General features: G+C 36.5%; 1 protein-coding gene across 3 annotated transcripts in view; it reads right to left on the bottom strand.

Annotated features, from left to right (window-relative positions):
• The window catches only part of PXDN (peroxidasin), an 81,825-nt gene that overhangs the window by 17,170 nt on the left and 49,863 nt on the right, over window positions 1–14,792 (bottom strand). For all 3 annotated transcript variants that reach the window (XM_059467940.1, XM_059467941.1, XM_059467942.1), the window contains 5 exons: window positions 11,877–11,989; window positions 10,725–10,881; window positions 7,146–7,254; window positions 6,550–6,707; window positions 617–2,120 (listed from right to left, as the gene is read on the bottom strand). In XM_059467940.1, the coding sequence (XP_059323923.1) occupies window positions 617–2,120; window positions 6,550–6,707; window positions 7,146–7,254; window positions 10,725–10,881; window positions 11,877–11,989 (2,041 nt within the window). The remainder of the gene's footprint in view (window positions 1–616; window positions 2,121–6,549; window positions 6,708–7,145; window positions 7,255–10,724; window positions 10,882–11,876; window positions 11,990–14,792) is intronic.

Genomic DNA, 14,792 nt, shown 5'->3' with positions numbered 1-14,792 from the left:
TTCTGATTTCTTAGAAATGTTTTTTTTTTTTTTTAGTTTGTCTTTCCTGTGCCTCTGTGCACTCTTTCTGTACACTCTTTTTATATTACTAAAGCTGAGACTAATTATCTTTAATTTTAAGCAAATAAGCTAGGGGTGGCAGGTTGATGTAGACTTTCAAACACTGAATCTCTAAAAGAAGAACTGATTACTGCTAGTGAAGGATGTCCAATGATAGTACAGTGGACAATACTGACAATTGTTTCACTGTACAGAATTAATGGAATTGAGCATCTAAATATTTGCATGAAGCTGGCATTTAATATGACCTTACACTGAAATAGCACTCATATTTAACAGCATTTACAAAGCTAGACATTTCAAATTAATAATTTCATGAACACATGCAGTATGTATTACAGTATATATACTGTATATATTCCTACTGTTCATAGAGATGCAGAAGTAGAGAAATTATCTGAATGTGGAAATTGTTAACATCTATTTTCTGGTACTGATGGGTGCTTCTTAAAAATCCCATTAAGTCTTAGCAAGTATCTTTTTCTAGATAAGACATTCAGATAAGGCTTTTGCATGCACATTTAGATAATTGACTTTTTCTTCACCTCAGGCTCACCTGCTAAGTTTCTCCCTGATTTCAGGATTCTTAATTTCATTTTTCAGATCTTCAAAAGTCTGAGCTGAAGAAAGATTACAGTAAACTCTAAAATCATGGTAGGGAGGAATTCCATGATCTCTGCCTCTCTGAATATTCATAGCTGCCAGATCTAAAGCCACAGTACGTGCCATGGAGAAGAGTCTTTCTGTTAATTCTGTATTGAGTAATTGTGAGGGGACACGCATCTTACCAGCAACACCAAAAAATCCCCTTAGAAGTGGATCAATGCCTCCTTCATTTACAATCCGAAATGGAGAGAAGAATGCCTTGTGAAGAGGTAGATGGCCTTGTGGAATAGGTTCAAAGTTTTCATCCAGTCGATACAGAAAAGGATTAATGAGTGTGTGACCAAACCTAAAAGCGGCAGTTGCAAACTCATTAGTTATGCCAGAATTAACACTGGGATCATAACCCTTATATTCGCCAAGCATCTTCATGCCTACCTCTCCAAAGATCTTAGGGAGCCAGTGGCTAAATGTTATGTGTTGCATTTCTGCACCCACAATTTTGCGTGTTTCATGATATATTGTGTCACCGTCCCAGTGAGGATTGAGTTTCAGTAGCTCTGTGGCAATTCTGTTGTGCTCTCTAAACCACAATGTGTGGATGCTGGTAAGACCCAACTGTTCGTTAGAGCGCTGATCACCAGCTAAAAAGCAGGGTATTGGGCTCTCATTCTCATCTCTCATACATTCTGTTGGTGGGCCAGTGGCAAATGGAAGAAGGGGCTTGCCAGACCTCTGTACAATGCCCTGCCTCAGAAGACCCCTTTGACTTGCCAAGTCTCTGATTTCTAGTGCTTCATGGTCTGAACTGCCGTACACATTGGATGCATCAATGTACGAAGTCAGCTGGTTGATCTGTTCTCGTGGGTACACAGAATTCATCAGGAGAGATGTCATGCCGCTTCCACAAACTGGGCTGGAGCGTACGAAAAACATGCAGCGCGCGCCATTTCGAACTCTGGGATCGTTTGGTGGTATCATGATTGAAAAGCACGGAGGATCATTTGTACAAACAGAACTGCAATGCTGACCATCTGAAAACCTGGCCTCACTCAGCGCAGCCACGGTGAGGTCAAGGTCATGGTCAAGAAACTGACCCCACTGCATGAGCATGTGAGTGTACTGGTCATCAGGAGTTATGGTTTCTGTGCCGATCAGAGTAGTTGAAACCAAGCGAGGCATTGGGAGCGCGTAGCCATTGGAGAGTCGTCTGGGTTCAATTCCCCGAGGCAAATTAAATCCATTATCATACACTGACTTTAACAGACGTTCAAAAGCTGTCAGAGAAGCGCCCCACATGGGGTGCTGAAGGTTGTTGCATGTTCCATCGTGTGTCCTGTACTTCTGGTGGAAGCACATATCAGAGCAGTTGTTCACTCGTCGATGGGCTGTACAGCCTGAGAGATTGGCTATCAGATTCAAGTACTGTGGGGATACAAGGTCATTATAGTGATAACCTGAAAGAGAAAACAGAGAAAGAAAACTATCAGAGAATTCATAGACTCATAGTCCCCCCACAGATCATGAATGTATTTGAAATGCTATTTTGTTTTTTATTTTATTTACATTTCCCACCAGATTAAACATCCCTATTTTTAGATAAGGATAGCAATAATCATATATGCATATGTGAGTATTAGGCCATTCGAACAACTTCACAACCACTATGTCAGGAGGAAACTTTCTAAAATGCCAATTCAAGTGCAACTTTTACAAAATGATCACAAGAGGAGCTCACTACTTTTTTGGTCACTTAGGAAAGCAGAGATATTTTCAGAAAGAAAAGCCTCATATTGAGACAAGTAGAACATTTTTCTCATATTACTAAAAGCATTTTAAAAATGTCAGCAACACTTAAATGCACTTCAAGACTTTAGCTTTTGAGGCTTGCTTATTCACTGAGCAATACTATTTTGTTTTGCTTTATTACAGTGAAAGTTGCAGATTTTAAGAAAAAAAAATCAATGAAAAAGTAAAATGCCACCAGCAATAGAGCTAAATGTGGAATGATCTCTACTAAAAATGTTGTGGAGTAACTCATATTCACATTATCCTGGACGAGTTTCTATACAAAAGTAGTGTTTGTGTAGCATTTGGCACAGATTCCCTCTGCAATCCACACCATTCACCTCTGGGACTAAAACATACTTATCATTTTCCTGTATTTTTTTCTCAGTTCACAGAAAAATAATACTGACAAAATATATATACTGTAATTCATTGGAGTTATGTTTTTAGAACCTCTAACTAAGGTTATGTACTGCATGATCTCTGTTATGGTATGATGGCATGTGGAAGGACTGAAGACCATAAGGTCTTCAGGTCCCAGTACTGTGTTGGCTGACTGCAAATAGTAGAAAAGTCAGCCTGTGCCTTGTCCTTGCTGCCTATTAGGAATCATTGTAAAAGTGATTTTTACTTAGTAACATTTGAATTTAATTTCAAGGGGGAAAATTCTGGTTACATCTACATTATCAACTTGTGTGGATCAAGAGAAATGTCTCAGTAAAGTAAAATTTTTGCTGCTGAGTAAGCATACCTACTAAGCATACCATACCTACTGTATCCAGTAGGCTTTCTTGAGAAAATCTTTACTTTGTGCCCCTAGACTGAATGTGGGCCTGGGCCTGATTTTTCATTTAAGTTGAAAAGAATTCACATTGTTCAAGACCCTATCACAAATCATGCCAAGGGAAGTAAGGGGGAACAACTTCAAAAAGGAGCCGCTAGTCCAAAGCAAAAGGCACACCATGAGTGACTAATGGATATAGAGCGTGGATGAACAAGGTTCCAGGATCCAGGAAAAAGTCCAGGAGGTGGAGTATTTGGCAGCGTAGATGTACATTTCACTAAGTAGAAACCATCATACACCACCAAGGATCTTGATTTGGAAAGCTTGCAGTCAGGAATAAAACCAAACAAACAGTATAAAGGCAAAAAGAAAGAAGGAAATGAGTGAGTGTAGAGGGGTACTGTGCTCCCACAGGCTTCAGGAGTTCCCAGCATGACGGCAAGCACTCAAAAATATGAACTGAATGCAGTTTTGCAAGGGGTCGGTATCGGTCAATTGCACACAGTTAGGAAATGTTACTTTTAGTCCTGAGCTCAGTCCCAGTGTGCCTGCAAAGACAATGGTCTTCATCTAAATTCAACACATAAACATGTGCTAGGCACAACTGGCTCTCTGCCAAATTCCACAATGCAGGGCAATTGCAAACAAACTACCTAAAGCCCAGCCTTGTCTTTGCCTTGAAAGGGACTGGGTTGCTCAACTCAAGGTTGCTCAGCCAGGGAAGCTGTTTTCTCAGCCTCAGGCTATGAGTACTCCATGTGGCTTGCAAGTCAAAGCAAAGATATCAGAGATTTAGTGCTTGCATTAGGCAAAGCTAACATGCTCGTGTAGACATACAGAAACTATTTTATGGAATATTCCACACTAGGAAAAAAGAAAAACAAACCACAGAGCTAAAATTTTAAGTGCCACTGGGTAATGCAGCAAAATACACACTTTGAGGATAGAATTGATAGATAGCATATTAACATATCCTGGCTACTGGGGCAGTTTAACTCTAGAACTGCGCCCAGAAAACTTATCTTCTTTATAATAACACTGCTGTTTAAATTATCATCATTCATTATGGAGTTGTTTGCTTATGATAATTATTCATTCAAATAAACATTTGTGGTTATCCTGATTGCCACCCCGATTTCTGAAATCAAGTTGCGAGCAAAACTCGACTGTGAACCTTTCGGATGGAATGACCTTCAGTACAAATTTAAAATAAAAGGCTCAGGTTCTCTCTTTAGAAGTTCAAGTGGGATGTAATGTCTTATGATGGATTAGATTTTGGCTTTCTGATGCCAGTTGCTAATCCTTAATTACCTCTCACATTATAGGCACTAGCTTTGCCTCTACTCTCTAAATGGCTGGGTGCTGGGCATTTCCAGTGCTTAGAAGCTGCCTAGCTCAATTCACATATTAACTTTTTTTTTTTGAAGCAAGAAAGATGTTTCATAAAGTCATAGAAATATTGATTATAAATGACCTCTTATCCAGACCAAGTTCCTGCTAGAAGTAGAGCTGTTTCCAGCACTAGATACCTGTATAACTGGTCCAGGAAGCTTGAAAAACTGAGAAGTCTGAGACTCCTCCACCTTTCTGGATTAGTTGTTTCAGTGCTGCACTGGTCTTCTGGAGAGAAACTGTTTCCTAACATCTAACCAAAACTTCCATTAATGGCCATTCCCCTTGTTACACAGTCTGGCACTGTGAAAGAGAATTTGGCTACATAGTCTTTCCTTAGGATATTCAAAGGTTTTGCAAAAAAAATAAATCTCTTGACTAGGAAACGGTCACGTTTCTCAACTGTTCTCAGTACTAAAGTGCTAAATAACACCTTTCATTTGGCTCTGTATTTCAAAATAAAATGAAATAAGGACAAAAATTGCTATTAAAAATTGGAGTATTGGCCAATTTAAATGAAAACAGATTTATTTTATTATTCAAGTTTCCCTAAAAGCCAGGTTTCTTTGGATACTGTAGGTCTGAAAAGTAAGAGAATTTCCAGTATCACCGAAAGTTGCCTACTTTTGTTTTTATTAACTAATATCCATAGGCTTTAATACCAGTTTTTGGTAAACCTTAGGTGTTTCACTATTATGAATCCTAGTCAACCCGTTCTCACACATCACATTTTATATATTGCTAGTACTGTATATTTATAGCATATATATTCAATATTCTTGCATATGCATCTAATCAGAGAACCAAACCAAACAGGGTGGCTCTTATAATACATCAGTCTTCAAAGAATTTTGAGTAAGGTTTTGTGGTAAACAATTCATCAAGAATTATCTACTCAGCTCTAATAATGAGTAACAAGCTGCTTTCACTAGCAAATGTGACAGTACACCACAAAGCTTGTTGCTTTGGTCTTATAAATACTTGATAGTTCATGGCCAGTGCTAAAGTTTTCAGAAGTTACAATAAATACTCAATTATAAATATCAAAAAGAATATAATGAGTAAAAGTATTTCCTCTAGATTGTCAGTGTAGTTTTTGGCTCTGTCTCAAGTCTCAAAAGCTCTCCTAAAACTCTATCATTATTTCCAAATGCCTCAACCCTATGTTTCAAGCCTATCCACACATATATCTACACACATTAGCTGTATGTACTCCAGCTGGACTTCATGAGTTTGACTGGAATCCAATACCTAAAAGGCAGAAATTAAACATCACACTTTTTTTTGCTAGTTATAAAAAACAACAAGAACTGTGTTTCTCATTACATCATGTCAGTGTTAAACAAAGCAATTAGCTTAGTTTGACACTCATTTACAAAGTAGCAAATAATTCTTTGAATACTATTGTGGTACATGCAGAAACCTTGGTTTGTAAGGTATACAAATCCTTCTTGTTATGTCATATTTTCTCCTTGCCAAGGCACGCTGATATTAAAAGGTTTTTCTTAAAGAAACAGGAACAAAACACTACTTATTTTTATCATGCAACAGAAAAGTCTGTTCTGCTATGAGCAATGATCCTAATAAATAAACACACAGAGAATTAACAAACAGGATACATTATGCACTTCCATTATGCACTTATACTAAGTTCAGCCAGCAGAAGAATCAGAATCTGAACTTTTTCCTAATATGTCAGTATGAGAAAAAACACTCCACTCAGAGAGCTGAGTTATATAGTGAACAATGTGCAAACCAAGGATGGAATTTGGTAAAGATTTGCAAAGTCAAATACTTCACTGATTTCAATGTAATGGTTCTGCAGTTGGGACCAAACCTCAGCAAATTAATGTCTCCTGAAGTATAATGACTTATAAAGGCAAATACACGTCAAAACAGGAAAAAAAGGAAAGAATACTGACTTGTTCCATTCAGGTCAACCATTAGACCATCTTGTACATGATCTTGAATAAGCTGTAAGGTCCTTTCAAATATTTCCCCAGCTCTTGCTTGCTCAACAGTGTATGGGTCCCTTGGGTATCGAAATAAGGCTAGCAAATCGTTTGGAGAACGAGGACGACTGATAGATAATTTGGAAAGAAATAGTAAGTGTACACAGGAGTTACAAAACAACAACACTACATAAATCATATAAATGTTCAGCAACATGATTAGTACATACCTTGGTTACTCATCTCAAAATGGAAGGCAAACCAAGAAGAAAAAAATTCAATAAAATAATAAAAAATTCAATATTTAGTAGTAATTAAATGTTTAGTAACATTTTAATGTACATTATCTCAGCAGAAGAACTGCTGCAGTGAACAGAGATCTGAGCAGGAGTGTATGAACAATAAGAATCCTTACATGTTAAACTGTTAGTATTCTCAGAAACAACCAGACACTAACAATGCCTTTTAAGTGACAAAATGGTTTCTTGTTTAATAAATCTCCCATTATTTCTAGTATATACAAAATTAATTCTGACTTCTCAATAAAAAAATAAAAAAGGAGATACCTGTCAAACAGATGTGTACGTGTTGAATTTATTGCTCTGTCAACAGTTGCAATTGCTTCCACAATTGACGTTTGTACAAAAGGATCTCCATTTCGGCTGACATTAGGAACTAGAGAAAAAGGAATTCACATGTTATTGCAAAAATGGCCACACACAAAAAGATACATCCATAAAACAGTCTAGACACGACATCATTTCAGTTCTACAAAGTAAACCTTGTTCTTTAAGTCTTACTTCATCCAAATATAAAATTCTTAACCATTTTGGAATGCTATCAAGGCATATTAAAGTAGAAAAAAATTAATTTAAAACAGAAGTTAACCTAAGCTTAAAAGTCATCTAGCTTATAACTCAAAACCAAGATAAAGATAAATGCATACAGTGTTTACCCATCCCTTAATTAGACCTACAATTTCAAATGCAGGCGTCCAAATCAAAAATTAATTATTAAGGGTTTTTTTCTGGTGTTGGTATCAAAAGCCTGATCTATAACCACTGAAATCAATGCAGATTTCCCCTTTGATTTCAGCTAGTTCTGAATTTGTATTGAATTCAATGTAAGAACTTAAAGAGCCTACAGGAATGTGCTGCAAGTGGTACATAATAAGCATCATTTACATCATTGAATGAACATAAATTAACATTATTCTTCTCCTGGTCTCAGTATAATAAGCAACGCAGATTAATTTTAGAGGGCAGTAAATGTTTTTTTAATTTAGATCACTACTTGTTTTCCTACTTTACAATTATCTATTTACAATTTTTGTTTCCTATTTTACAATTATCAATTTACTTTACAATTATCTTTTTAATACTAGATTAAACCTCACATGCTTAAATGCTATTTAACAACCATATACAACACTGGAAACTCAATAACGCTTAGGCCTTTTTATACAGTGCTTTGTTGCAGCTGGATGTTTGTACAAACTACATAGGACTAATAACCTTCCTTTCAGTGTAAACTAAGAACTACCAGATCCAGGGGCAACAGCTAACAATTTCCAGAGTGTGTTTAGATTGGAGAAGTCACACAGGAAGAAGGGTAAAGCAGGGAAAAAGTCCAAAGCAAATATACTGGTATAAAATCAGCAGATGTACAAAATCATCTGACATAAAAACTGTTGTTTATAAGCTTTGCATTATTTCTTTTTTTTTCCCTATGCAACTTTTCATTATTCCTTCCTAAGTGGCAGCTTAAATTGTCTCTACATGAGTTTCATAGTCTAGACCCACTTAATCAAACTTAACCATCTATACCATCAAATAAAACAGTCCCTGGAACTCTATAGCTGCAGATGAAGCCCCTTTCAGTGCCCTGAGGCCAGTCTCAGGCTTTTGGCAATATATTCCCAGCATCCAAAATCAGCTGACCCTTTCCACACTGTCTGAGGGCAGTAGTCCCTGATCCATCCTAATTACCAGCTGTACTTGCTTGACAGCTTCATTTTCAATAGCAACCATACAGAAACACTATCAGATAAGCTACTTATTTTAGGAAGAAATGGCATTTACAGGTTTAAATCTTGAATTTCAGCTGCTTCAGCATGTTTGTGTGCCTTGAATGACGTAAACAATGCAAAATTGCAGTCTTTAGAAATCCAGTGGCTGGTTACCCTCCTCAGTGCTGTCTACATTAGATGTAAACTTGGTGTTTCCTTGCAGGGCTATCTTTCTGATTAATGGTATACGTGGGCTGAATCATAAACCTTGGTCAGATGTTAACTTTTCTGTACTTGATTTTTGTTTAGATTATTTATTGCTAGCAGTTCTTTTTTTAGACTGATAAACGTTAGAAGTTAAAGCTCCTTGTAAGAGTCTCCCACAATACTTTTTTTTTAATTTGGGCAGGGAGGGGGAATGACTCATACAAAACAATGGAAAAGGATAGAAGAAAATGGCTCAAGGAAAGGATCTTTAAAATATTATCCAACACAGTCAGCAAAACCTGTTCACAGCTTCTATACACTTGCCTTTATTTGGTCTCAGTCTTAGGAAAGTCTTTTGATTTAGAAACATTCATAAAAGAATGTTTAAAAGAAATGATGGCAAGCGAGGTTTTAGTATTTTCTGGCTATGCCATTATAAATACAATCTACACAGCAATTAACCAGTACTTAAAATCTGTCCACTTGTCCTCCTTGATCCTCTTACAGCATCAGCTTTTAAAGTAGCCACAGCAAAACAGTATCTCATATCCCACTAGTTTGAAGGAGAAATTTCATTTATGGCTTCAGATGGAATGCAGATTAATTAAGTGTAGTTTCACTAAATTTAGGTTTATTTGTGCTATAGTTTAAAAGAAATTACCCATATTACAGTTATGTACTGCAAATCTGCTAATAAGTAGTTTTGTAGTTTGCTGATTTCAGCAGATGAGAAGGATCAATTTACACCTGCACTAAGTGAATAAAACTCATTTCCACTGGGGTTTTATTTCATCTCATTGTTTCATTTTTCAGCACTCTTAGTGACTTGAGAACTAGCTAACCTTTCTTAAACAAAAATGGGTTTTTGCTATGCATCTCCAGAGTAGCCAAATGAACTGATTTTCATAGACTTCCTCTTCCATGTAGATGGAAACTTATTACTGAATGATTCCCAGCCCTACAATTTTTCTCTCATGCATAATCTCCACAGATTATTCAAAAAATATATTTCATAGAAGAAAATATAAAAGTCTATTAAAAGCAACCTAAGACAGGTAACATGGTAGTTTTATTGATACCATGGCAAACAATACATTAGAAAAGTCAGAGATAGATTTTTATCAATTTAGTAAACAAAATACACAACATCCCAAATAACACTGGGAAATAATATCCAATATATTGAAGATATCTTCACACTAATCTTCAAAATACCAAAAAATTACTGTTCTATACTAATCTTTTGAAAATACAAAAATATTGTCTCATATTCCCTACTGAGACACAGAAATCATACAATTTCTTTAATTTTCCATGAAAATTTAACTGAAAAATCAGTTTAGTCAATGAGTCAGAAAAGCACTAGGATCAATCTTTGTAGCAAATACATCTCCTTAGCTTCTTTTGCTGCTTTATTGCCATTTATTACATAGTAATAATTGATAACTATTATTTGCCATTATTACTTTCAAATAATTAGAACAAGATCAAATATTTTCCTTTTCTTTCTGTTTTCTCTTTTAGCTTCTTGAGGTCTGTATGATGTTCCTGAACTGTTTTGCAATAGTTGCAGCCTAATTTTCAATGACATGCTGTAAGTGTCCCTTTGAAGATGCCAGAAGACATTAGTCAAGTTATTTCTAAAATTTAGACTGGGTATTTGACTAGCAAATTCTAAAAGCTCTAAATAATATCTCAGGAAGAAAGTTGAAAGATTAACTTGAGCCCAAAGCATATCTGGTTTTGGAGCTTAACACCTAGGGATATTCCTATTATGATATTACCATCTTAGCACAATATGGGGGGAAAAAAAGAAAGAATCATGGGAGGAAAATAGACACATGAATAAAATAACTAATTTAGTATTTCGACAACTGTGTTTCACCTTACATGTTAGACTATTAGGACAAAACTGAGTCATGTATCTTACCATTTACACTAAGCACCATACTGACAGAGGAGTATCCTATGGTGTTCCTGGCCACGCACTCGTAGCGCCCCTCATCGGCGGTGCCGACATCGCGAATGGTGAGAAATCCCTCCGGACTAACATGGAACTTCCCGCTCTCAGTTACCTGCACTCCGTCCTGCAGGAAAGCCCAAAGCTGACTCAATCAAAACACACTCATTTTCATACATTATTTTGTTGTCATTTTTTTCTCTTCTGCTTCTATTTTTTGTTTTATATTTCTATTTCGTATGCCAAAGTCACAGTCAGATAGTTTTAAACAGGCTTATATAGAAAAATCACATGTACTTCTAGAATGTACATTATATTTCTTTACTTCTAAAATTACTCACTATTACAAACCAAAGTATTTTAATAGGCATTCACCACATAAGATCTATGACCCAAATATAAGATAACACCACTTGAGAAAACACACATATTTTATTTTTCTCAAAATTAACCAACTGAAACAGATCTCAAGAGCTTGATGTATATCAGTTCTTCATGTGCTACATATTTAGAAGCTATTCAAGGTTCATTAAATTTCTAATATTCACTAATTGAAGAACATAATCAGAAAAAATGAATATCAATATCAGCAACTCATTAATTCACTGGTAACTCTGCTAATACTCTGTAGTTTGATATAGAAATTATTACATGAATGGAAATCAAAGCCACAAAGAGGTTACCAGAAAGTTACCAAAGCCTGTCCTGATTGGTCTCAACACAGCAGTATCAAATGGCTCCAATACACCATTTCTTATTGTTTTATATCAATAATATCATTGAAAGTGTGAAAATTAGTAGGCTATTCACAAAGAACTGTCACTAAATACAGACCTTTTAAGGTATACATTATGAATTTTAGCTGGTCTGCACAGTAATTTGCATAACTACATATGTAAATTTATCTATATAAAATTCAAGTTTAGTATCTATATGCATGCTCTGTATTAAATACTTACTGACTGAACTTCAGGAAATGTTTTCAGACACCATAGGAAGCAATAATTTGGCAATGTGCACTTTCAATAATTAATTATGAAGAGATGGAAAGGCCATTGCCTTTTTGCAATAACTATGTATTACGTAATATGTACTACATGCATATTATGTAATATTTAGTACCTTATTCCATGTAATGACTGGCTCTGGCTCTCCTTGAGCACTGCATGGGATCTGCACATTTGTGCCCACCTCCACTGTCATGTCACTGGGAACACTGGCAAATACAGGAGTCACTAAAAAAGCCAAATGATACACTGATATATTATGAAATACAACTTGTGCAAAAGACAATCAAAAAATAGGTCAGCACTCTGGTTTTATCAGTTACTGAACATTTCTTAATCTATTACATGATTCTACCTGCAGGCTTTTAGTTGCTTATAACTTTGTTTTAGGGATTAAATTCTCTTTGAAGAAACTAACTTCCCATGGTGTGGATGTATATTCTTTGCTGGATAAAAAACTGGCTGGATGGTCAGGCCCAGAGACAGTAGTGAATGGAATTACATCCAGTTGGTGGCCAGTAACAAGTGGTGTTCCCCAGGGCTCAGTACTGGGGCCAGCCCTGTTAAATATTTTCATCATTAGCTGAGGAGATGAAGTGCACCCTAAGCAAGGTCATTGACAACACTAAGTTGGGCGGGGGTGTTGATCTGCTGGAGAGTAGAAAGACTCTACAGAGGGAGCTGGACAGGCTGAATAAATGGGCTGAGGCCAATTGTATGAGGTACAATCAGGCCAAGAGCCAGGTCCTGCCCTTGGGTCACAACAACCCCTGCAGTGCTGCAGGCTGGGGACAGGGCGGCTGGAAAGCTGCCCCATGGAAAAGAACCTGAGGGTGCTGGTTGAAGCAGCTGAACATGAGCCAGAGTGTGCCCAGGTGGCCAAGAGAGCCAACGGCATCCTGGCCTGTATCAGCAAGAGTGTGGCCAGCAGGACCAGGGCAGGGATTGTCCCCCTGTACTCAGCACTGCTGAGGTCACACCTTGAGTCTTGTGTCCAGCTTTCAGCCTCTCACTATATATAAGACATTGCAGTGCTGGAGCATGTCCAGAGAAGGGCTGGTAACAAGTGACAGGGCAAGATGAAATGCCCCTAAGTTCCACCAGAGGAGCTTTAGATTAGATATAGGGAAAAATTTTTGCATAGAAAGGGCTGTCAAGCACTGGAACAGATTGTCCAGGGAAATTGCAGAGCGACCATCCCTGCAAGTGTTCAAAAAAAGTGTGGATATGGCACTTAGGGACATGGTTTAATGGTTAACATGGTGGTAGTGCTACATTGACAGTTGGACTTCATGAAAGGTCTTTTCCAAACTTAATGAATCTATGACCTTATTTGTGATGTCTCCTTCAGGATGATTTTAAAGTACTCTAAACTTCTAACATAATAGGCTAGTAGTTGTCAAAACCACTTAAGTTCCATTAATTTAGAACTCTGAAAATAATTTCTGTTAATAGCTAAACCTGTACAAAATCATCAGAATGAATACTGCATTAACTTGTCATCTTTATTTTTTTGCTGTTTTAATTTTTTTTTTGTAGCGATAACTGCACTTTCTCAGATGACAAAAGCAAAGTCTTCTACAACTCAATCAAGTGAGTCTCTCAGCTTGACTTGCTGAGGCACTGAGTCTTGACATAGCTCCTACCTCCATGACACCTATGAGCCTCAGCCCTTAAAACATCAAAAAATCACCTTCAATTCTAAGGACAGAGTACACTGTTACCTAAATCCACCGTGAATAAAATTAATGTGCTTTTAAACTGTAATTTTTTCAAATCCAAACTGATGCCTGGCACTCAGATATCACCATAAGAAGCACATACAAGATTATGAAGACATTAAGAATGCTATTTCTCCTGTAACATACACTGCTATGTTACTCATGTCATGATACTGATATATGGGGGGGAGTGGGAGAGGTTGGAGGCTGTGCTTTTACGGAGAAGTATGTGGTGCCATTGCAGTCATTTATATTACCAACCAAATCTAGCCCGACTGTTAAACTGTAGATAAATGCCTCTAAAGGACCAGAAACCAGTTCAAATAAGGCATCCAGAGACAGGTGTCCAGCACTGGGAGGTAGGAGAGTCTGGCTGTGTGGATATGAGCTGAGTCATGCCAGCAAACAGACCTGGACCATTAATCTGTGTTTATTAACACTGACTTAACCACAGTGACCAATGACTAAACATTCCTCAGATGAACAGCCCTTTTGTTAGAAGCCCAAAAGAAGAAAATTTCTCTTCTTGCACAATTGAAAACAGCATTGCAAATAATCTGTGGAGAGCTCCAATTTCATGATACATATTCAGCCTTTAATCTTGCATTTACTATCTGACTGAATTTTGCAACCAAAGTTGCACAAAAATTGTTTTATTAAACTTTACTCAAGTCCAGTGAAATTTAACACTGCTAGAAAGCTATAAAAATTTTTAAAACTGATACTTGTTTTATATTATCTTAATCAACATTTTATATAGGTTTAAAAAATGTCAATTTTGATTAATCTATCTCCTAATACTTCTCTTAACTAAGAAAAATCAATAGTTTTTTTTTTTTCTGACAAACTTCTAGGCTCATTTGAGCCCCTTTTACTAATACACAGTTTTAAGTTAGGTCAGTGAAAAGAAATGTTTTGAATTCCATGTTTTATCTCCTTGAATTCAGTTAAACATCAAAGTACTTAAATAAATTATGAATGGTAATATGATTTTAATTTATCCTAGAAGTAACTTACTTAGAGTTTAATTGAAAAAAAGCATAAAAATGGAGTTTGGAGTTGGTGTTTTAGGACTTTCTTTTGTGTCAGTTTTATTTTCAGTACAAAGAATGACTTTTCTTAGTGAAGTTCATTCTGCTTCTGTAAAAGAAAGTGTTCTGTTTCTGGACATGAAACATAATGTTAATAACACCACTTGACTAATATTATAGACCCTCTTTGTAAACTAGACTTTTCACAACATAAAATATTTTCCAATGCATAGGAATACTGTCATCCTCAAAGCAAACCTCCACTTCTTACAAAAAAAA

This window comes from Ammospiza nelsoni, chromosome 3, assembly GCF_027579445.1.
Source record: "Ammospiza nelsoni isolate bAmmNel1 chromosome 3, bAmmNel1.pri, whole genome shotgun sequence".
NCBI classification, from domain to species: domain Eukaryota; kingdom Metazoa; phylum Chordata; class Aves; order Passeriformes; family Passerellidae; genus Ammospiza; species Ammospiza nelsoni.
This window is presented reverse-complemented; position numbering and strand designations above follow the sequence as displayed.